The sequence below is a fragment of the Sinocyclocheilus anshuiensis genome, unplaced genomic scaffold, assembly GCF_001515605.1.
Source record: "Sinocyclocheilus anshuiensis isolate Anshui unplaced genomic scaffold, SAMN03320099.WGS_v1.1 scaffold1373, whole genome shotgun sequence".
Lineage (NCBI taxonomy): Eukaryota > Metazoa > Chordata > Actinopteri > Cypriniformes > Cyprinidae > Sinocyclocheilus > Sinocyclocheilus anshuiensis.
The window spans coordinates 209,954-234,504 of NW_015548285.1; the positions used below are offsets into that span (position 1 = coordinate 209,954).

Sequence of the window (24,551 nt, forward strand, 5' to 3'; positions counted from 1 at the left end):
CATTTCAGTTACATTGCTGTCTATGGAGGGTCAGAAAGCTCTCGGATTACATCAGACATATCTTAATTTGTGTTCTGAAGATGAAGGAAGGTCTTAAAGGTTTGGAATGATATGAGGGTGAGTAATGACAGAATTTTCCTTTTTGGGTGAACCATCCCTTTAAGGAACATTTACACCCCTTCAGTGAAGGCAAGGTCTGAACATTGCAGTTTCACTTCCCCTACACTATTATTAGGGTTAAAAGTAAAATGATTGCCCTGGTGCGATAAACCAGTCTTTTCTGCTCTAGAATTCAGGGAGAATTGATAATGTTAGAAATATTAAGAAATATTCATAAAGTTAAATGTCAAGGCTAATTGTACAGTAGGCTAAGTAATTAAATGCCAAATGTTGCCCTGCTGAAAAAAACAATAGACACCATCACAAACTTTGTAATGGTTTTACTGGTTATAATGGCAATTGTATTGGTTTTAATGGAAACTGTAATGGACCCTGTGGGTCTCTACTGGTAATTGGTCACCATCACCCTCTATTGGTGGCTTGTTAAAACCAATAAATCCTAATGGAATATGTCCCAAAACACACTATAATTTTTTTTAATGGTTTTAATGGTTAAAAGTTGATGGTTTGTTTTGTTTTGTATTTAGTATTGTTTTTTTTTTCAGCAAAGTGATCAATGAACAATCAGTTCTGTGTCCCTGATTAAAACTTTGGGATTTAACAAGTATATGGGAGACTGGGGACATTTTTCGTTTTCACCATAGCTCACATACAACAACAAATCGACTTACACTGACCATAAAGTGTAACAGGGGGTGGGTGCATTGGGGACGGTATTAACCCTCGTGTGAGGGCGAGACTTGGCCAGTGTCTGTTTGACTTGCTGCGAGTTAGTTCGCGTATTGCAGTCTTGAAACTCATACATATATCTGAAGAACATTATAGGAATATCGTGAAGAAACCCTGTTAAAAAAAGTAAGTCTAAACTTTTTATTCGTTCATGTGTCACTTGCTGTCAGTCTCACTGCTTGTTCTGTGGAGAAATGCGTCTGTAAATGCGCTGACTTCTTGGGAGGTTCTTCCAAGTTTTAAGGTTCTGAAGATAAGATTATCGCCCATAATTATAAAAAACTATAACGGTTTTCTGCGAGTGTCTCTGTACTTCCGTTTGGATGACTGAAGTGTGAACTTGGAGTACTGAGAAACTAAAACCACATTTACAAGCCCAGTTATTCTGTACTGATGTAGCCTATTTGTTCAATATGCCTTAAGGATATCTACGCTGCATACAGTATTTGGACCGAAGCTGATGCTTTTTTTGCATTAGAATCATTTCTTATGTTTTTGCAAGCTGGATACTGCATGATTTCCAGATGTGTTTTTTGCTTATGAATTCAGTACAGCTGTACTTGATTTGACAGGATGGGGAACTAAACAAAAACCTCTTCATATAGACTAGTTAACACACATCAGACCTGAGAACATCTCTTATCATTTTCTGCTGGCCTCTGCACAAAAGAATAAGACAGATGATGATCATTTCATAGCCTATCCTGCTATTTTTTTTATTTTACATGTGTGTTTCATTTATTATCACAGTTATCAATTTATTGGGGCTACTGCATGCACATTTTTTCCCTGGCCATCCATTTGAGTCAAACAAGGATTTTGTCTATTCCACATAACTGGTCAGTGTGATTATCATGTGCTGGTCTCATGACTCCGAATACAGTAAACATGAATTTTTTATGTTTTTAGCATCAGTCGAACAAGTTCTTAAAGACATAGTTGTTTGCATTTCTAACAATAAGGGTCTGGGTTTGACTGCTGAAATCAACACAGAAAACGAGCCAGTAGAGGTGAACTAACCCTTACCAAAAAGTAGTATATTTCAAGTTTATTTTATTAAGTATACTTAAGTAAAGTTCAAGTATATTTTTAAGTATACTTTATGTAGCAAGTATACAAATATCAGTGTACTAGTAGTATACTTGTAAGTGTACTATTTCAATACTCCTTGGGACTAAATTGGCCCACTTTCTAGTATATAAAAGTATACTTTTAAGTATACTTTAAGTATAACAGTAGTAAACTTTAAGTACACAACTAGTTTACAGCAATATTTTAGCTTGTACTGCAACTATACTAAAAGTGAACTTTTGTGATATGAATGATATGAATACTGATAGTTTTCTACACTTTAAAGTAAGTTTAAGATAGTTTAGTACACTTTAAAGTATAGTCTTAGTAAACTACTAGTTTAGTAGTTTTATACTGCAAGTATACTCGTAAGTTTTCTTTGACTAAAAGTATACTTTCCTATTTTTTAGTTTAAAAGAAGTATACTAATAGCACACTTGAATAAACTTATTTTTCGTAAGGGAACCTATCTAAAATATCTATTTGCTGTGCAATTACAGCATGTAGAGTCATGTTATTTCTCGATTGGTGATAAGCCCAGTCATTCTCCTGTTCTGCATCATAGAAATGTTGAAATGCATGTCATAAGTCTGGTTTGAAGATCGTGACTTCATCAGGTGGGAGACATTATGCTTTTTATTTTGATCGTGTTGCTAGGTGCAACCGTATGGGACGTTTCCAAGTGGGCGATAGTCACACCAAATTAAACCTTGTGTTGAAATGAAAATAATTTGGTGCCATCTACGATCCCATACGAACACACACTGCACCGCTTTATATAACAGTTCACTCAGAAATTGAAATTCAACAAAATCTTCTCACCTTTATGTTGATTCATACCAGTTTTTGGAATACAAAAAGTTTTGCAGATGGTTCATGCTGCTCTTTTGCACACAACGACAGACCAAAACAGATAAAAAATATTAATAAAAATAAATTAAATTAAAAAATATTAAATTTGTATGCTCCTGTTCAATCCATCACTGAAATCAGACCAAAAATGTAACGTATGCAAGATTTTAAGTGAATATCTATATTTATTTTCAGTGTTTTCATGTGTCAAGCATCTCCTTTTGTGCTTTACAAAGGGAAAAGAAATGTGGTTTGGGGCACATGAGAGTAAAGTAATGACAACAGAATTCCCTTTTTTAGTGAACCATCTCTTTAAAATCTAAATCTGGCTCAGTGGAGTAGATCAGTAGCCGTCCCTCTCATGTGCACATATACGCCAGCTGCTTGCGCTATATCTTTGGCTTCAGACCAGCTGCAGGAGACCTTAGACCTCATACACACAGTTGCAAAAGTACCAATCACAAACTTATGAATGTGCAATATTCTTTATGTTTTTTTAAAAAAGAAATATCTACCAAGACTGCATTTATGTGATCAAAAATACAGTAAAAACAGTAAAAATGTGAAATATTATTACAATTTACAATTTATGATTATTTACGATTAACTGTTTTTATTTGAATATATTATAAAATGTAATTTAGCTATTCCTGTGAAGCAAAGCTACATTTTCAGCATCATCACTCCGGTCTTCAGTGTCACGTGATCCTTCAGAAATCATTCTAATATGCTGATTTGCTGCTCAAGAAACATTTCTCATTATTATTAATGTTGAAAACAGTTGTATTGCTTTGCAGAAACCCGAGATACGTGCTTTCTTCAGAATCTTCTGATGAATAGAAACTTAGACCCCAAACTTTTTAATGTAGTGTATATATGAAGATTCTCAGTGTACTGTAACAATATTGCAGTTTTATCCTTGGAAAACTCATATGTGACCCTGGAGCACAAAACCAGTCTTAAGTCGCTGGGGTATATTTGTAGCAATAGCCAAAAATACATTGTATGGGTCAAAATTATTGATTTTTCTTTTATGCCAAAAATCATTAGGATATTAAGTAAAGATCATGTTCTATGAAGATATTTTGTAAATTTCCTACTGTAAATATATTAAAACTTAATTTTTTATTAGAAATATGCATTGCTAAGAACTTCATTTGGACAACTTTAAAGGCGATTTTCTCAATATTTAGATTTTTTTGCACCCTCAGATTCCAGATTTTCAAATAGTCATATCTAAGACAAATATTGTCCTATCCTAACTTTTAGCTTTTAGATGATGTATAAATCTCAATTTCGAAAAATGTACCCTTATGACTGGTTTTGTGGTTCAGGGTCACATATTAGTATGCAGGGGTCACGGTGTGTCATGATTTAGTGTGAGCAGATGTGTGTGAAAAAAGACTGCAGCCTGGGTATTTTAGAGGCATTAGGGTCAGGTATTCTAGCATTCTAATCATAGCTGTCTATGTATACTTGAAGGATTCATTCCTTCATTCCTTCATTCCATGCGGCATCTCATGATACACAACACCCAGTGGAAAATGTTTTGCTTAAAGGTTGCTCTTTAATAGCTCATGAGACTTTTTCAGTTATGTTTCAGTTAAACGGCAACATTGTGAAGCTGTTCTTCCAAGTTGTAAGGTTCTGAAGATAAGATTATCGCCCATAATTATAAAAACTATAACGGTTTCTGCGTGTTGCCATATAGAAAGTAGACACTTTTAGTGTCTCTGTACTTCCATTTGGATGACTGAAGTGTGAACTTGGAGTACTGAGAAACTAAAACCACATTTACAAGCCACAGTTATTCTGTACTGATGTAGCCTATTTGTTCAATATGCCTTAAGGCTATACGTTGTATATACACTGTAAAAAAAAAAATCCGTAAAATTTATGGTAAAAAAACGGCAGCTGTGGTTGCCGGAATTTTACCGTAAAAAATACGGTAGCAACATTTTAGGTTTTACGGTTTAACTTAATTTTACAGTTAAATACTGTAATTTCTTTAACTGATATAATGTTAATATACCAACCTATTGAAGTACTGAAATCTGTTTTGTACCTTTGTAATACACTGATAACCACCAAATGCAGGGGGTGATGAGAAAGTCACATGATGAACCAAAGCCCATCACAAGCAGCTTTTAAATAATAATATATATAGAAGGTGCACAGTGTCATTCACACAAACACTAAACACCATCATGGTGAAACACATGAAACTGAAATAATGCAATAAACGTTCATTTAACAACATTAGGTGTAACATACAACCCTAATATACAAAACTGATAAGAAAAAACTAAGAAGAAACAGTTATTTCAACAACAAAAAAACATCAAATTTTGTTGATGTAAAAATGTAACGTAGGGAATTCTGGGAATGTCAATTTACTTGATTCATACCAGTTTTTGGAATACAAAAAGTTTTGCAGATGGTTCATGCTGCTCTTTTGCACACAACGACAGACCAAAACAGATAAAAAATATTAATAAAAATAAATTAAATTAAAAAATATTAAATTTGTATGCTCCTGTTCAATCCATCACTGAAATCAGACCAAAAATGTAACGTATGCAAGATTTTAAGTGAATATCTATATTTATTTTCAGTGTTTTCATGTGTCAAGCATCTCCTTTTGTGCTTTACAAAGGGAAAAGAAATGTGGTTTGGGGCACATGAGAGTAAAGTAATGACAACAGAATTCCCTTTTTTAGTGAACCATCTCTTTAAAATCTAAATCTGGCTCAGTGGAGTAGATCAGTAGCCGTCCCTCTCATGTGCACATATACGCCAGCTGCTTGCGCTATATCTTTGGCTTCAGACCAGCTGCAGGAGACCTTAGACCTCATACACACAGTTGCAAAAGTACCAATCACAAACTTATGAATGTGCAATATTCTTTATGTTTTTTTAAAAAAGAAATATCTACCAAGACTGCATTTATGTGATCAAAAATACAGTAAAAACAGTAAAAATGTGAAATATTATTACAATTTACAATTTATGATTATTTACGATTAACTGTTTTTATTTGAATATATTATAAAATGTAATTTAGCTATTCCTGTGAAGCAAAGCTACATTTTCAGCATCATCACTCCGGTCTTCAGTGTCACGTGATCCTTCAGAAATCATTCTAATATGCTGATTTGCTGCTCAAGAAACATTTCTCATTATTATTAATGTTGAAAACAGTTGTATTGCTTTGCAGAAACCCGAGATACGTGCTTTCTTCAGAATCTTCTGATGAATAGAAACTTAGACCCCAAACTTTTTAATGTAGTGTATATATGAAGATTCTCAGTGTACTGTAACAATATTGCAGTTTTATCCTTGGAAAACTCATATGTGACCCTGGAGCACAAAACCAGTCTTAAGTCGCTGGGGTATATTTGTAGCAATAGCCAAAAATACATTGTATGGGTCAAAATTATTGATTTTTCTTTTATGCCAAAAATCATTAGGATATTAAGTAAAGATCATGTTCCATGAAGATATTTTGTAAATTTCCTACTGTAAATATATTAAAACTTAATTTTTTATTAGAAATATGCATTGCTAAGAACTTCATTTGGACAACTTTAAAGGCGATTTTCTCAATATTTAGATTTTTTTGCACCCTCAGATTCCAGATTTTCAAATAGTCATATCTAAGACAAATATTGTCCTATCCTAACTTTTAGCTTTTAGATGATGTATAAATCTCAATTTCGAAAAATGTACCCTTATGACTGGTTTTGTGGTTCAGGGTCACATATTAGTATGCAGGGGTCACGGTGTGTCATGATTTAGTGTGAGCAGATGTGTGTGAAAAAAGACTGCAGCCTGGGTATTTTAGAGGCATTAGGGTCAGGTATTCTAGCATTCTAATCATAGCTGTCTATGTATACTTGAAGGATTCATTCCGTCATTCCTTCATTCCATGCGGCATCTCATGATACACAACACCCAGTGGAAAATGTTTTGCTTAAAGGTTGCTCTTTAATAGCTCATGAGACTTTTTCAGTTATGTTTCAGTTAAACGGCAACATTGTGAAGCTGTTCTTCCAAGTTGTAAGGTTCTGAAGATAAGATTATCGCCCATAATTATAAAAACTATAACGGTTTCTGCGTGTTGCCATATAGAAAGTAGACACTTTTAGTGTCTCTGTACTTCCATTTGGATGACTGAAGTGTGAACTTGGAGTACTGAGAAACTAAAACCACATTTACAAGCCACAGTTATTCTGTACTGATGTAGCCTATTTGTTCAATATGCCTTAAGGCTATACGTTGTATATACACTGTAAAAAAAAAAATCCGTAAAATTTATGGTAAAAAAACGGCAGCTGTGGTTGCCGGAATTTTACCGTAAAAAATACGGTAGCAACATTTTAGGTTTTACGGTTTAACTTAATTTTACAGTTAAATACTGTAATTTCTTTAACTGATATAATGTTAATATACCAACCTATTGAAGTACTGAAATCTGTTTTGTACCTTTGTAATACACTGATAACCACCAAATGCAGGTGGTGATGTGAAAGTCACATGATGAACCAAAGCCCATCACAAGCAGCTTTTAAATAATAATATATATAGAAGGTGCACAGTGTCATTCACACAAACACTAAACACCATCATGGTGAAACACATGAAACTGAAATAATGCAATAAACGTTCATTTAACAACATTAGGTGTAACATACAACCCTAATATACAAAACTGATAAGAAAAAACTAAGAAGAAACAGTTATTTCAACAAAACAACATCAAATTTGAAATGTAATGCAGGGAATTCTGGGAATGTCAATTTACGGTTATTCGCTGTCTTTTTCACTTCCAAAAACGGTATCTACCGTAAAATTACATGTAATGTCCAATACAGTTTTTCACCATATATAGTAGGGGAATTGAGAAGGGTATAACTGCAGCCTGGAGATCTCCAAAACGGGGCTGGGAATAAGACAGATTATGATAATTTCATAGCCTATCCTGCTATTTTGTCATTTTACATGTATGTTTCATTTATTAATGATCAAAATTATCAATTTATTGGGGCTACTTGATCCAAATTTTTTAAACGGCAACATTGTGAAGCTGTTTCTCCTAAAAGTACTTGGTATGAATAAAAATAGCCACAACATACAGTAAGTGTATAGTTGCATGTTTTTTTTGTTTGTTTTGTTTTTGGGGGGGGGGGGGGGGGGTGCTCATTCTTAAAAAAAAATAGGTGTAGAAATATTGGATTAAACTTGAAATTTTGAAGTAGAGTAACTGAAATAGTATTACTTCTAATAATCTTTGTTTTATTTACAACCTCGAAAAAGTATTTCATAATTATTAGTACTACTACTAAATTACTATAAAATATAAATTTACAAATTAAAAGCAAAACAAGAAGTAATACTATTGTAATATTTCACTGTTAAATACAAAGTAGTATTTTAGAAAAATAATATTATAAATTAAAGAATAAATAATCACCACTGTAAAATAAAAAAATGAGTATTTAAGAAACGTTTTAAAATGAAACAATATAATAATTTATTTTCAATTAAAACTTTAATGTGACAATGCTATTATTTATGGTTATTATTTATTCTTAATTTCTTCATTATCTTAATTTCTTCATTTTCAAATGCTTAACCATCAGACTTTTATTTTGATTTGGTATGTTATAATTCAGATCTATTCTGAGAGATAAGACACATGGAAGCAGGAGCAAAAGTCTTCATTTGTTCTGTCTAGAAGAAACAATTGAGGCATTAAAGAGCTCTCATTTGTGATTTCTCATTCCTAGACTGATCAGTTTGTGCCTGCAGGGCCGTAGAGGTTGTGACCTCATGAGTCTTGTAGGAAATTGGGTGGCTCATTGGTTAAAGACAGAGAATTGCTTGAATTGCTTTGAGTCTTTGAGTGTTTGCTCCTGTGAGAACCCTTAAACTGAAGGCGACTCATCAGGCCTTGTGAAAGTTCTCATGACACCAATCATGAACGCATATTTCCTAATTGAATAAAACATGTCAAAGCAGATGTTATTTGCATTCACATTTGTCCTCTGGTCTGTCCTGTAACTGTAGTATTCATGGCATACAGTCTGCAGGCTTCAGTGACTTACAGTCATCCAGAGCTGCATAGCACAGATTCTTGGTCTGAACACATTCACATATACAGCTGCAGACTTATGAGCAGAACTGTGTGTGTTTGAATGTGTTATACTGGTAAACCTTTGGCCATTTTTTAAACTAAAAGGTAAATATAACCAAACATGTTAGCTGATGTGTTTAAAAGCAATCTAACTGAGAGGCTCAATCTGATGGAAGTCAGCAAAATGGGTGAAATTGCTTACAACACATTTAAATAAGAGGATAACAGATCAGTAACATGCCTTGAGTAAAATTTGCCCCTTTTTATAGCTAAAGAGACTTAAACAAGCTCCCAGTTATGTTTTGTTGATGTATCACATCCATGTATTTGGAGAAATCAACATAGAAGCACAAATGAGTCAATAGTTTAGAGTATATAGAATATCAGATCATTTGGTCTGTCTGAGTTTATATTGAAATCTTCGGATTTGTATTGCAGGTGTTTGTATCTCTGCAAATCTGAGCACTGTTTGAGAGTCTCTGAAGTTGAAAAGTGAGATTATTGGGGTCTGAAGAGGGAAATCTGATGAGAACAATATTTAAAAAGTCTCAATTTGCTGTCCATTTAATCTCCTTTCTGTTGAGAAGGTACTGCAGAGGCATGTCTGGTTTATGTTAAGATGAAAGGAATGCATCTCACAAATGGAATTTGGCGATTGTGAGAAAAGTCTTGAGAAAACAGAAGAAAACATGTCGAGGAGATGGAGGAGAGCACAAGGCCATTTGGAGGAAACACATGGTTCTCATTTTTACTGTTTATTCAGTGCCACTGGGACCGAATCCACATGCAATGTCAGCATTTCTGTTCCTTTTCATTAAATCTTTTCTGTACCAAAGTGCTAGTGATAACTGATCATTTGTGAATAATCACTGACATATATTTTAATGGCAATCTGGGGCACATCTGCCAGCGGAAGCAATGCGGGGAAATTCCTGTATGTTTAAACAGCATGCCGAAGTTTACGGCTCATGTCCAAATAGGCAATTACTTTAACAACTCTGTGGAGAAACGCAGATGTATGGGGACTTTTTCTTTCCATGGTGGCTTTCATGCTGCTGAACTTTTTAATTATGTAACATGGGTGAAACCGTTATGCTATGTTTGGAATGGAATACTAATCTAATTCAAATATTAGTATTATTTATCATTTCTAAATACTAGCCTACTTCTACAATGCTCTTTCCTATAAAATGTTCTGGCCAATCAAACAAACGTCAGTTTAAAGGGTTAGTTCACCCAAAAATGAAAATTCTGTCATTAATTACTCACCCTCGTGTTGTTCCAAACCCGTAAGACCTTCGTTCATCTTCGGAACACAATTTAAGATATTTTTGATGAAATCTAAGGGCTCTCTGACCCTCCCATAGACAGCAAGGTAACTACCACGTTTAAGGTCCAGAAAAGTACCAAGATGATCGACAAAGTAGTCAGTGTGACATCAGTGGTTCAACTGTAAAGTTACAAAGCTACGAGAATACTTTTTTGCGCAAAGAAAACTAAAATAACGACTTTATTCCACATTTTCGTCTCTACTGCGTCACATTGGATGAACGTTCACGACAGTACCATGACGCGAGCGTGTGGCAGCGCTGACCCAGATCCGGCATAATGATGTCATCACGCCGGATCTGGGTCAGCGCCGGCGCCGCCACACGCACGCGTCATGGTACTGTCGTGAACGCAAAGTGACGGAATTTTCATTTTTGGGTGAACTAACCCTTTAAATACAAAGTTCTGGCATGAAACTCTAGATGACGCAGTCCGGTAGGTCTGACTCAATCTGACCTAATGACATCATTATCACATGGCACAGCTGATTGGTTCTCTCCTGTATCGGTAGCCAATGAGCTCGCTGCTCAACATTCAAATATATGACTAGTGCTTGCCGTAGCAGTTGCAGCTTGCTTCAGAAACCCTTCACCTTCCCCAGCTCCACCTGTATAGATCTGCTACGAGGTGATTCATGTATGCTATATGGGGGTTATTTCATATGTTATATTTGCAGCAGTAATATTTCTTACATGCTTACAGCAGCATGTTGTGGATGTATTGGCAGTAGCAAGTCTCGGTACTTGCTCTGCTGCCGCAGCAGCAGCGTAGCAGATCTATTCCGCCAAGACCAAATACATTAACATTGTCATGTACATTACCATGCCAATCCATCCAAGAGTTGTCATGACAGAAATGTTTTTATAAAATAACAAATTCTCTATTTTTTATTGTCCTTTTATTATTTGTCCTTTAGATTATGAATCTTAGTTTTAAAATCTCATTTGCATTCTCTTTGCATTTGCTTCAGCAATTAATCATTATTAACAAATGCATTGCTAAACATTTATTGTCTGTGTGTGGATTCCAAGTCTTTACACTATTTTCCATCTAATTATTTTGTATGATGTTTTCCAGGATGCCAGGAGAAAGACTATCAATCCGAGATAACGCAGCTGTCGGCCGTTTCCATGGTGTTTCTGCCAGCAATGGCCAGGCCGTCCCAGAGAGACACACCGAGTCCAAAATGAAGAAAGAAGAGAGCGGATGCCGCCGCTGGTTTCGGAGAGCTTGTCCGTGTTGCTTCCGGAGACAGAACAGCTCGTATGATGTGAGCGGTGACGTGGATGGTGTGGCTGCCGGGGACGGAGAGAATGAAGGACCGACGACTCCGCTGACTCCCACCGGAGATACAGAGCTGGACGGTGAGGAGCTCGGTCTGATTACTTACATGAGATTTGAGACTTCTTTTCATAAACTTCAGCTGAAGTTCCTCAAACTCAATCCTTTTCTTCTTCTCTCCCTCTTTCTCATCAGAGTTGACTCTAGCAGTGCGTTCTGTGGATCTGCTCAGTCGGAAATCCGATCGGAACAAGAAGGAGCATCACACGGATCAATACAACAGCGACCAGCTCATCATCCGCAGAGGCCAGACTTTTCAAATAGAGCTCGACCTCTCACGACCTTTCAACCCAAACACAGATAAACTTCACCTGGAAATGAAGACAGGTGAGCGTGAAGTTGAATCTCAGGAACTATATGGTCAGATTTCACGAATACATGCTTTTATCTTATCTTTTAGTGTTGTATGCTGGTTTTAAACATCTAGTGAAATCTTCAAGTATTCAGAGGGTATTTATACACCGGTATAAATCTAGACCTTTTCAGTTGTTTATAACTAAATAAATATTTCTAAAAATCATTATACATATTTCAACTATATTTATGTATGTATGTAAGTATGTATTTATTTATTTATTCATTTAATTTCTTTGGCTTTGACTCTTTTTGAGTGAAATCTAAAATGATTAAAAAAACCTATTCATGCTTTCCAAACAACTGAAAAAAATCAAGGAAATATGGTCAGAAAGTTTCAATTTCAAGAACCTTTTCAATTTTTATAATGTTTATTGTTTAAATGTTGCTGAAATGCCATCTTAAATATCTTATATTTTAAATCTAGGAATAGAATATAAAATAAATTAATAAAAGAATGTAACATTTAAAAACATGCCAATAAACAGCAAATTTCCATTGTGACAACTTACCCCATATAATGTGGTAAAATGCCCCACTTTAGTGTCAACCAGTGTTTAATGTAACGTGTATATTTTTTCCTGGGCAAAAATTTTATTTAACGCTGACTCAAGATATTTGACATTCAGAAATAAGCCCAGCATGAGAAATATTCACCAGAGTAAAAAGTGTGACAACTAGTCCCAGTCCCCCATACACATGCATGCTCATGAACAAAACTAGTATATGTTGTTATTAAAATACAGTCTTTCTTTCTGCTGTTTCTGTTGACTGTGTTTTATAATTGTTAGTTTTAGACTGGCAAACACGATGGGAATGCTCATCCTGTGATAAGGGCATAAATGTATGTTCAAAATTTCTCTCTCAGTGATAGAGCTCACCTCTGGTGCAGAGAGAGGAAGTGAGGGAGAGATAAGAAGGAATTCATCCCTGAAGCAATACAAACCACTTCACACTGATACAAGATAACTCAACCCTTCAAACTAACTGATGTGGTTAGATTCACAACCCATCTTACCACAGTAAACAGTATACATACACATACACAGTGTGTGTTCCATGTGTTCTATAGATATGTAAGTGTACGTACAGTATACAGTTTATTGTATGGTTTTATGCCAGTATCAAATATGAAATCTGTACAGACAATAAAGTAAAGTACCTCCAAATTTCAGATTGAAACAGGATGTTCAACCCAAAAACCAGGAATTTATTGGATCATGAAAGTAACGTTTCATTAAAAAGCAACTTGACTTTTTCTTCTTTAGTCATGTGTACTGATTTTCTTAGTCAGCTGTTTTCACGTTTCATATCTTGTGTGTGTTCTGTTTGTCTGTATATTTGATATCAATTTGATTTAGTTTTAGTTACTTTAGCATTTCAAATTAAAGTCTGAAAATGAAAAATGTTACCTTGGCATCTAGCTGGAATGAAGGACGTTTACAGTTTTTATATTTTATTGTAGTTAACTCTACATTTTTGGTTTTAGTTTTAGTGAACTATAATAACCCTGATTTCAGCACAGTTGTGTCTGGAAATGATTTGGCTGGAATCCTCCTTTGTGTAATCATTTATCAGGAGTTTCGAAACCTGGAACCGAATTCGTCACGTTCTTCTAAAGGCCAGTTGAGCCTCTCCTTAAACCATATGTTTCACGTCGTCATTCAGGGCCGCTCCCGCAGGTGTCGAAGAGGACACACATCATCATTCCGCTGGTGGACGAGCTCCAGGATGAAAGCTGGGAGGCCAAGATCGTGGAGCAGAATGTCAACAGGGTCAAGCTGTCTGTCAACTCCCCCGTCACTGCTGTTATCGGGAAGTACAAGCTGACCATCACAACGCAATGTCTGAAGACAGGCGAAACTACCACGCATGACCACGATAAAGACATTTACATGCTCTTCAATCCCTGGTGTGAAGGTAAGACTGATAGAGTTCCAGCATACTTCAAGGAATACTTCACCCAAAAATGAAAATCTGCTGAAAATGTACTAATCCTGAGGCAATCCAAGATATAGATGAGTTTGTAAGATATAGTAGATTTGGAGAAATGTAGCATTGCATCACTTGCTCAGCAATGGATCCTCTGCAGTGAATGGGTGCTGTCAGAATGAGAGTCCAAACAGCTGATAAAAACATCACAATAATCCAAAAGTAATCCACACCACTCCAGTCCAACATTTAATGACTTTAATGAAAAGCTGCATGTTTGTAAGAAACTAATCGATCTTCAAACTATTGCTAAAATATCAGCTGTTTGAACTCTCATTCTGATGGCACCCACAGGATCCAATGATTAAATAAAACATTGAAATCTACAGATGCAAATAGATAAAGTGCAATCAAATAAACACTTAAATGTTTATTTCAGATGTTCTCTTTCCACTAGTTTGAAAGGTGCAAGTTATGGAAATCACATCGTCTTACCTTAAGAAGATATTTTATGCTCTTTTTTTTTTGCCATAGTTTCCTGTTCCTGTTATGCCACATTTCAGAATGCAGTGATATATGAAATCAAGCTTGCGTAGATAGAAGATGACTCTACACTTTCCTTTTAACTGAACTCGTTCATTGACAAGAAGCCAACGCACACCTCTACTGAAGCACGTCTGGGAAACACTGATATATTCAGCCTAAAATATTGCACAGGCAACTGTTAATGCAATACAACACGAAGGTGCAAGTTTCCATTTGCAGCCCAGTGACTTACGTCAGTCTTCATGAACGTAATCTTGTAATCCATTTGTGTTCCAGCAGCTGCTTGTCTTTGCTGCAGTTACTGGCTGTAACTCGTAATCTTGTCCTTACAAGACAGCTTGATTTTAGTTTTACATCATCTCTGTCAAGCAGGAATCAGTTTTGTTTGAGGTGCTTTTCGTATGGTCTTTTGAAATGTAAGATTAGATGATGGTTGTTATGGCCACCTCACTTTTTTTCCTTTGCCAAATGATTGGTTTGATAATAGATTCTTGAAATTCTTGCAAAAAGTGTATTTATACAGACTTTTTAGTTTTAGAGGCAGTCCAATATGAAGTCTTATCTACATCTATTAAACAACAATGCTAAATAAAAAATGTGGAAACATTTAATTTAGTCATTATTAGGTTTTTATAAAATAATACTTTCAAAACTGAATAATCTATAACTACAAAATGTTATTTGGATGACCAGTTAGTTGCTTTGAGTCAAGCTGTGAGCTGTATTTGGTTTGATTCACTAAATAGAGTAATTCATTCAGTAATCGGTTGGACTGATTTGATTGAAAAGAACCTGTTAATATGAGTCATTTGTTCAAGAATCAGACTAAACTGGTTGTGCTGTATGGTTGTGATTGAGCTGGCTCATATTAGTAGTTTGTTCGAGAATCAAGATTCAGTTGTGCTGTTTGTTCATAAGAGATTCATCATTCAGGAATCGGACTAAACTAGTTGCGCTGTACGGTTTTGATTCACTAAAAAGAGCCGGCTCATTAGAGTCATTCGTTCTGTATGGTTTTGATTCTCTTAAAAGAACTGCGTCACAATAGACTGTGATCACTGTCTGTTTCACGATGTAGACTCATTACGGTGTTGCATCTGATAAGAATCATGAACTAGATAAAACAATGCAATAATCAATCAAACATAATAGAAATGCTCATCAAAATAAATAAATAATGAATAATACATAATATATATTATTATATATTACATAAATAATAAATTCATAATCAAAATAAATAATGAGAACTTATTTAATGCATATAAATAATAAAATAACATACCTTTTACACTTTTTTTTTTACTTTAAAGCTTCTGCATTGATTCAAAGTGTTTGAGTCCTTATTAGTCTGATAGTTTAAAGCTAGTTTTCTTGGGTGGTTCAGGATTTGCCCTCCTTCCTGCACTGAATGCCAGAGATGCTTTGTAAAGAAAGAGAGAGGTCTGCCAAATCACCTTTCACTCCAAGCACAGTAAACCTTTTCTTTCCCTGCATTTTTTTCTGATGTTTCTTTTACAGCTCCACCTCATCTGGAGATTCACATGTCAAATATATCCTCCCTCTCCCGATCTCTTTCTCTCCCTTCTTGGCCCCTCGTTCACTCCAGGCCCCTTCCTGTCATTCTTTGCTTTCTTTCAGTCTGTTTTGTTTTATAACACTTAATTTTTATGCTCTGTGCTTTTGTTGAAAGCTGCTGGCTCATTCCTGTTCTGCAGAACATTGTGAACTCTAACTCTGCATGAATGTGTTTTAATTTAAGGAAGTCTTTCAATAACAGGGTGTAGCTGACTTCAACTTGACATAACTTGATTATTTACTCAATGGCAATAAAATTTAGAGAATGCTTAAGCAGATTCAAATAAAGAGGTAAAGTTGAGCATTGATCAGTGGATGTCAATTTGTTAATTGGAATCTTTTTTTTTTAACCATCCATTGTTATTTTGGTATTATCATACTGATTTCTGTAACTTTATCAAATTTATCCCTAATATTTACTGATGTTTATTCAGTTTTTCCTTCTAAAATGATGGCGAATAATGACATTAGGAACTAGCTTTTATTAATTAAGGTGATTTTTACAAAAGATTAACTGGGGGGAAAAAACTAATAATAAATTAAGTAAGAAAATGTGCTCCCAAGAAAACTAATATGATTACATCTTTAAAAAAAAAAAATCCTTTCCAGTATATAAAGTCCCCTACATAAACTATAGTATGTATGAGCCTGCTGTGTTTTTCTGTCTCAATGCTTCACTCTTTCTGGCCTCTTTCCATTACACTTTCTCTAGCATGAGTCATTTTTCCATTCATTTTGTAATCTTTTCAGTCGTCTAGTATCTCCTCTAGTCATTTCCGTTACATTATAGTGCCTCCTTTTTTTCCCTTTTTCCGTTTGATTGCACCTCCCTCTTGTTCAGACGATAACGCCCAGAACACAGAACATTCGATGAAAGCAGAACACAGCAGATTCCAGACGCCCTGCGGTGGCTCACATTGATGACATAACTCTATAACACTGCTTTCTTTTAAAATGACCCAAACCACCGAATCAGATCCTGGAACTGTCTGTTCATGGTCCCTCATGACTCTCTCTCTCTTCAGATGACACGGTGTACATGGAGGGGGAGAAAGAGCTGAAGGAGTATGTCTTAAATGACACTGGAAGAATCTACTATGGCACTGAGAAGCAGATTGGAGCTCGTACGTGGAACTTCGGCCAGGTGCGAAGATAAATAACGCACTAAGAATAAAGCAGAATAAAGCACTTTCTGGGAAAAACATGCTACTGACAAATCCTTGTGAGAACTTCTTACCTTATACCAAAAAAGAACACCTTGTATGTGGAATACAAGGAATTGACACACAGATATAAAACATAATGTTTTACCACAACTACCAGTGATCAGTGAACTGATCATTTAACAGCCATACATATTTTACCTGCCATGGAGCTTTATTTTGCATTATTTTTTTAAAATGATTTTAAAGATTTTTTTTAATGAAAGAAAATGTAATGATTTAGTCATTTTTCTGTATATACACCATATACTTATATTGGTCAGTGTTATTTTCTTATTGTTTTTGCATTTAAAAACACACACACACACATAAATATTTTGTTTATGTGCTTTTGTCATTTGAATTTAATAGTAATGTTTAATAATTTTTATTTCATTTTTTAGTAATTTTAGTAGTTCAATTTAAACTTATGTATTTCAGTTAGTTGGCAATGCAACAATTGGTTTCTGATTTTAGTTTTTCAAGAAATATTTACTTTTTATTTCAGCTTCATTTCAGTTACAAAAAACAATATTTAATAGTTTTAGTTTAACAACAATGATTCTATTTAGATTTTTTTTTTTTGGAAAACACCACATGCTGATTTTGATTGCTTCCATTGTTCTCATTTGTAAGTCGCTTTGGATAAAAGCGTCTGCTAAATGACTAAATGTAAATGCATATCACAAAAACGTGAAGCATTTTTTAACTTATTCTCACAAGAACTGCCCACTTAGAGAGGAAAAGACATCTTATAAAGCACCAAACCACAGTTCATTTTGTTTATATGTGGCGTTTACGGTAAATCTGACATCAATTATGCCATAATTGTGGACTGGCTTGGAAAAAAACATGTGATTACTGTGCTTACAAAATAGCACAAATATGCGGCAACTTTGCAACCAGAATTTGTTTGTTTAACAAAGCCAATTTTGGGCCATGCTTAGACTTGAGATTTTACCTAGTTGTCTCTCTCTCTCTCTCTCCCATCAAGTTTGATGAAGGAATTCTGGAGGCCTGTCTGTTTGTGCTGGATAATAGCGAGGTTCCTCCCTCGGGTAGAGGAGATCCTGTCAATGTGGTCCGAGTCATTTCTGCCATGGTGAGTGCCGCCACATCCAGCAATACTGCTGGAACAGATCTGTAAAGAGTGCCAGATTAACAAACACTCTTTACCTGGAGTGACCTCAGAAACCCTTAGTGAGTTTATCTGATTGTCCGTTCTAGATCAATTCCCCGGATGACCTTGGTGTTCTGGAGGGAAACTGGTCTGGGAATTACGCGGGTGGGACGTCTCCCACGGCCTGGAGTGGAAGTGTTGAAATCCTCAGACAATACCACAGAGAAGGAGGAAAGCCCGTCAAATACGGCCAGTGCTGGGTGTTTTCTGGGGTCACAACCACAGGTGTGTGTGAGCAGATAACAGCCTCCGTTTGCCAGTTTACAACAGGAAAGCTTAGGGTTAGTTATTCAGGATTCCAATTGTAGGCATATACACTCTAGAAAATAAAGGTTCTTTATTGGCATTGATGGTTCCATGAAGAACCTTTAACATTCATGGAATAAAAAAAATGTTTTTTATAGTGGAAAGAGGTTCTTTAGATTTTTAAATGTTCTTCACACTACCACAAATAGTTATTTTAAAGGGGTCATATGACGTTGCTAAAAAGATTTGGTGTATTTGGTGTAATGCAATGTTTTTATGCGGTTTAAGGTTCAAAAAACGTATTATTTTCCATATAATGTACATTATTGTTTCTCCTCTATGCCCCGCCTTTCTGAAATGCGTCGATTTTTACAAAGCTCATCGGTCTAAAAAAGCGAGGTGTGCTCTGATTGGCCAGCTATCCAGTGCGTTGTGATTGGCCGAATACCTCAAGAGTGTGACGGAAATGTTACGCCCCTACCATACTGTGATGCCGTCTCCCAGCAGGACGAGACTCAGCTGCTCTGCTCGTGCACATCCCATGATCGGTTCTCTTTTAGCAGTTCAGTCAATGTACTGTTAGGAGTAACTGAATAACTCTGGATATTGGTTTATTTCGCGTCAGAGGGAGTGTCAGGCACGTTTATAAACCAGATAACTTAAGTAATTTGTGGATTAGTGCATACTGGAGACGCGAACCATTTCAAACGATTCAGTTCGATTTGGTGAACTGGTTCGACCGGTTCACTAAGAAGATCTGGTTAAATAGAATGATTCGTTCGCGATCCGGACATCACTAGACGAGACAAAGAGAAAGGACAAATTTAAATCGCATCAAATGACCCCTTTGAGAATTTTTCACTGAAAGGTTCTTTGGGGATCCAAAAATGGTTCTTGTTCAATATTTTTGGAACTTTTATTTTCAAGAGTCTAACATTAAAGCTTTAACTGTGAAAACAAATCACAGATAAGTGCTGTACGTATCAAGCGTTTCAAAATGCGGCTCTCTGAAGACGCACGCATCAGCCAACCCGATATCAGCAAGCCCAAACACAAAAGAGAGCGATTGTGATTGGATAACAAAAGTGTAGGCCACCCCCTTACTTTTTTCTTTTTTGCTGTTTATAGAGTCACAGTAAATAAGACTTACTGTGTATATTATTACATTGAATATTTACAAAAATGGCTAAACCCATGCTCTCTTTCTCTATCTGTCCCAGTATTGAGATGTTTAGGTATTCCTACCCGTTCCGTAACTAATTTCCAGTCTGCCCATGATACGGATGTGTCCTTGACAACAGATGTGTATTTTGATGAGAATATGGAACCAATCCATCATCTCAACTCGGACTCTGTATGGTGAGGATTTGTGCATTTTCATGGAATTATTTTATTGAAATAAGTCCTAGACTGCTGTTGTACTGGTATATCATTTCTCATTCTTTCTGAATCCGTGATTTCCTCTCTTTTGCAGGAACTTCCATGTGTGGAATGACTGCTGGATGGCCCGTCCGGATATGCCTCCGGGTATGGGTGGCTGGCAGGCCGTGGATTCCACACCCCAGGAGACCAGTCACGGGACGTTCCGCTGCGGCCCGGCGTCACTGGCCGCTATTCGCTCTGGACAGGTCTACCTTAAATTCGACACGCCTTTCGTCTTCGCTGAAGTGAGTCCAGACACGTCAAATTATCATTATATAAACAGCCATAGAAGAGCCATTCACATCCTTTCTGTCTAGAAAAGTGCATGTTAGATTAATCAAATTTACTGCACACAAATCAAAGTGCACATTAAATGAAAATTACTTCAGAAATGGGTACTAGTTTCTTTTAACCATTATATTTTTCTGGAATATAAGCCACTTTTTTTTTTTAATAATATGAAACATACTGCAACTTATATTCCAAAGCGACTGATATTCAAATCTGTTATTAATATAAAAAAAATTATTTAGACTTAATAATAAATGCCACTATAATGTGTTTTTTTCCCTATAATTCCTGTTCTGTTCTGAATATAGTTACATTTAAGGGACTTTTTATGTAGTAAGAATTAAAATACATATTTATAGTGTTTAGAATATTTGTAAAAGTTTAGTTTTAGTATTATTTACAGGTGTTTTACATTATTTCTGAAATGTGACATGCAATTTTGACACGTTGTGACTTATTTTCATGTGCAACTTCTTCTTTTCTGGAAAATACTATAATTTTATATTCGTGCAGTTGTGCACAATTCATCTGGGCATGTTTTTTTTTGCATTAGAATATGATAACTTGCCCTTGCTAATTTCTTCAAAACCATATTCTTTCACCATATTTGAGTATTTATTATGTATTTCTTATATGATAAATATTATATTTGAGTATTATTTATATACTACTATTATAATATGTATTCATATTTTAGATTAGCTTTCATTTTTATGTTCTCCTTTTTAGTTCTTGTTTTATTTCAGTGGTTTATGTTTTATTTCAGGTTTAGTATTTTTTGTACTGCAACTTAAACTTGCTTCATTTCAGTTAGCTGCCAAGACAACATTAAGGTTGCTTCATTTTTCATCTAATACTGTATTTATATTTTATTATATTTCAGCTGTATTTGATGACCCAAAATGATTTTTAATAGTATGAGGTAACAAGAACAACACTGGACATCATCTATTCTTACGTTTTTTTATTCGTAACGGATAGAATCAACTTGCTCTCATGTTTCTCATTAAATGTGCTGTTTTACTCGGAGTACTTCACAGTGCAGAAGTTAAAAGACTTGTGGATGCTGTTAAATGTGAATGTGCTACAGAACAGGCCGGTCCTGACGTGTTGGAATTCCTATTTTCTTTATACCCTCTGCAAGATCCTGTTTGAAACCTGTATTTATCTTGACAGTCTTGTCTCTTTAAGGAGTTTCTGCTGAAACCTTGTGCTTTTTCTGCTGCAGGTGAACAGTGATAAGATCTACTGGCAGAGGAACCTGGATGGCACCTTCGGTCAGATCCACAGTGAGAAGAAAGCAGTCGGCCACTGCATCAGCACTAAAGCTGTGGGCTCCGACGAGCGTGTCGACATCACACACCTTTACAAATATCCTGAAGGTGAGAAACACACACACTTTCACACACATCAAACATCAATCTCAGTGTCTCGTTTTGCCTGTACCCACCTGAAACTGTCAAAGAAGAGGCCCTGAGCAAATATTGCATAATACAACAGGACCAATATGTACATAATGATGAAATCGCATGCTATTAAAATGATGAGAACGCTCGTATGGGAACTTGTGTAGTTTCCCAGAGAAAACTGTATTAGATCCAAATGCCAGTAGAAAAAGAAATAGATTGTAATATGAGTGAATCTCACAAAAACTGTGAAGAAATGTCATATTACTACTAAAGACATTTGATTTTGCATAAATATTAAAATGTTTTATTTCATAAAACATAAAGCATCCAACTTTGGATTACAACCGTAAACACACACACACAAACAATACTTATTTATTCATTTATATACACTACTGTAAATGTTTTACATTATTTGTTACACCTGTAAATAAATTTGCTGTCTTATTATTATTCTATATTATTTATATTAAATTATTAAATATATTAAATTAAAATTATATTAAATTAAACTGAATTTTTTAATATACATGATATAGATAAATACATCTATATACATTATTTATACATTAATGCATATTTATGTTGCACATATGTACATATAAATTATAATATAAATAAATATATATTTTGTACTGTAAATTACTGTAAAGTATGAATTATTTTAATTATTTGTAATATATTATTTATATTAAATTAAACTATTTTCTTACATATATGTTCATAAATTTGTTTAATATAAAATATTTTTAATGTATTATTTGTTGTAATCATTTTTATTTTAATATACATTAAAATACTTAAAGAAAATGATTAGCAAATAGAAAAAAATAAAAAAACATTTATTTTATTTTATTTTGAAAAAATCGATTTTTTTTCTATTTGATTTTTAGGGAGCAATATAACCTTTCTTTGTGAGATTCATCCATACAATCAGGAGTTAAATTCATGTTCTTAGTCGATGCTGTCTTACCAGAGCAACACCGAGCAGAAATGATGGCTAATGCCAGGACAGAGGCAGCCAAGAGCACACAATACCCGTTTAAACCGGCGATAAATGGCTTAACATTCCTCTGCCGTAATCACTCAGCCTTTTCACCAAAATACCTGTCATTATCTCCAAATGGGTAGTTTAAACTTCACTGAGTTCCACCCACAGGAAACAATGTCAGCATTGTCTCAGTTACTCAGCTACACAAAATATAAACAATAAGACAATAGACTTAAAGGGACAGATCACCCAAATATCAAAATTCTCTCAACGTTTACTCACCAACTTGTCAACTTGTTCCAAACCTGTATGAGTTTCTTTATTCTGCTCAACACAAAAGAAAACATTTTGAAAAATGTAGGATACATACAGTATAATTATCTTATTTTATCTTTCACATCAGGCTCGGAAGAGGAGCGTATCGCAGTGGAAACCGCCTGTCGCTATGGCTCTAAACCCGACGTCTACTCCAGTCCCATTGCTGAGGATGTGCGGGTGGAGGTGATGATGGAGGGAGAAGGTCCACGCATGGGAGGAGATGCTCAGCTGAAGATCGTGGTGAAGAACACCAGCTCTCAGCCGCGCAGAACCACCCTCCACAGCCAGGTGGCGGTCATGTACTACACCGGCGTGCTGAAGGACACCGTCAAGAAGGACACGCTTAATGTGGAGCTGAACCCACAGGAAGGTGAGCTTGGGTTTGTTCGGATTGGCATACTAGCATACTACTCACACTACTGTAACAGTATGCATACTGTGGGCAGTATACGATACAAGCTTTCCTTGCAGGGAAAAAAAAGAAAAATATGAATGATTACGACTTTTTATCTCACAATAGCAAATTACAAACTCATAATTGTTTACATCTCGCAATTTTGACTTTTTCTCTCAGAATTTTGAGTTCACATCTCGTAATTCAATTTTTTTCTTAGAATTCCGTTTACATCTTTCAACTTTGACTTTTTTTTTCAGAATTCTAAGTTCACATCTTGCCGTTTTGACTTTTTTCTCACAATTGCAAGTTATAAACTCATATTTGAGACTTTACATCTTGCAATTTTTACATTCATTCAGATATCTGAGTTTACATCTTACAGTTTTGACCTTTTTGACCTTTTGAGTTTTCATCTCACAAGTCTGACTTTTTTATTATAAATAAACAAGAAAAAGAACAATTATTTATTACTATATAGACAAAATATATTTTTTAGTTATTTAATTTAATTTAGAAAAAACTACTTTTCTGTTTTAATTTTAGTGAGCAATATTACACATCTAACATATTTTCTCATTATATGAATAAAGACTGCCAAGGCTTTTACACATAAAATACACACTAGTCGCATTCATGTATTTTATTTATTTTTTGTCTTTTTTTGTACGTAAACCACTTTGAACACATTCATTTCTGAAATAACTTGATGCAATTTGCTGAATTAAGCATGCAACATTAATGAGCTTTTTTACAAACCTTTATTACTGCATACTGTATACTTGTATTTCTTATTATGACATTATTTTCATGAAAAAATTTTTTTAATGTAAATTATTTCTTAAAATTACTTAAAGTAAAATAGATAAACTAATTCATAAAATATTAATAAACAAAATAATCAGTTTTCCTTTATATATATTTGCATCAAATTGTAAAAATATAATTATTCTCTTTATATCTATTTGACGTCCTTTAGAAAATAACTAAAACTTGCATTACTACTGTAAATAAATGTATACATATTTGGTACTGTAAATTTACCATAAATATTTCTTACTATTTCAAATAAATGTTTATATATATATATATATATTTTTTTTTTTTTTT

At 34.8% G+C, this 24,551-nt stretch overlaps 1 protein-coding gene across 1 annotated transcript in view; it reads left to right on the forward strand.

Annotated features, from left to right (window-relative positions):
- The first annotated feature begins 850 nt into the window (after positions 1 to 850).
- tgm1l1 (transglutaminase 1 like 1) overlaps positions 851 to 24,551 on the forward strand; it is a 26,916-nt gene continuing 3,215 nt past the window's right edge. Inside the window, exons 1-11 of the mRNA XM_016443454.1 lie at positions 851 to 975; positions 11,315 to 11,601; positions 11,714 to 11,905; positions 13,601 to 13,852; positions 17,014 to 17,132; positions 18,185 to 18,292; positions 18,418 to 18,595; positions 19,837 to 19,975; positions 20,091 to 20,283; positions 21,558 to 21,711; positions 23,133 to 23,417. Coding sequence (XP_016298940.1) covers positions 11,316 to 11,601; positions 11,714 to 11,905; positions 13,601 to 13,852; positions 17,014 to 17,132; positions 18,185 to 18,292; positions 18,418 to 18,595; positions 19,837 to 19,975; positions 20,091 to 20,283; positions 21,558 to 21,711; positions 23,133 to 23,417 — 1,906 coding nt within the window. The 5' untranslated portion in view covers positions 851 to 975; position 11,315. The remainder of the gene's footprint in view (positions 976 to 11,314; positions 11,602 to 11,713; positions 11,906 to 13,600; positions 13,853 to 17,013; positions 17,133 to 18,184; positions 18,293 to 18,417; positions 18,596 to 19,836; positions 19,976 to 20,090; positions 20,284 to 21,557; positions 21,712 to 23,132; positions 23,418 to 24,551) is intronic.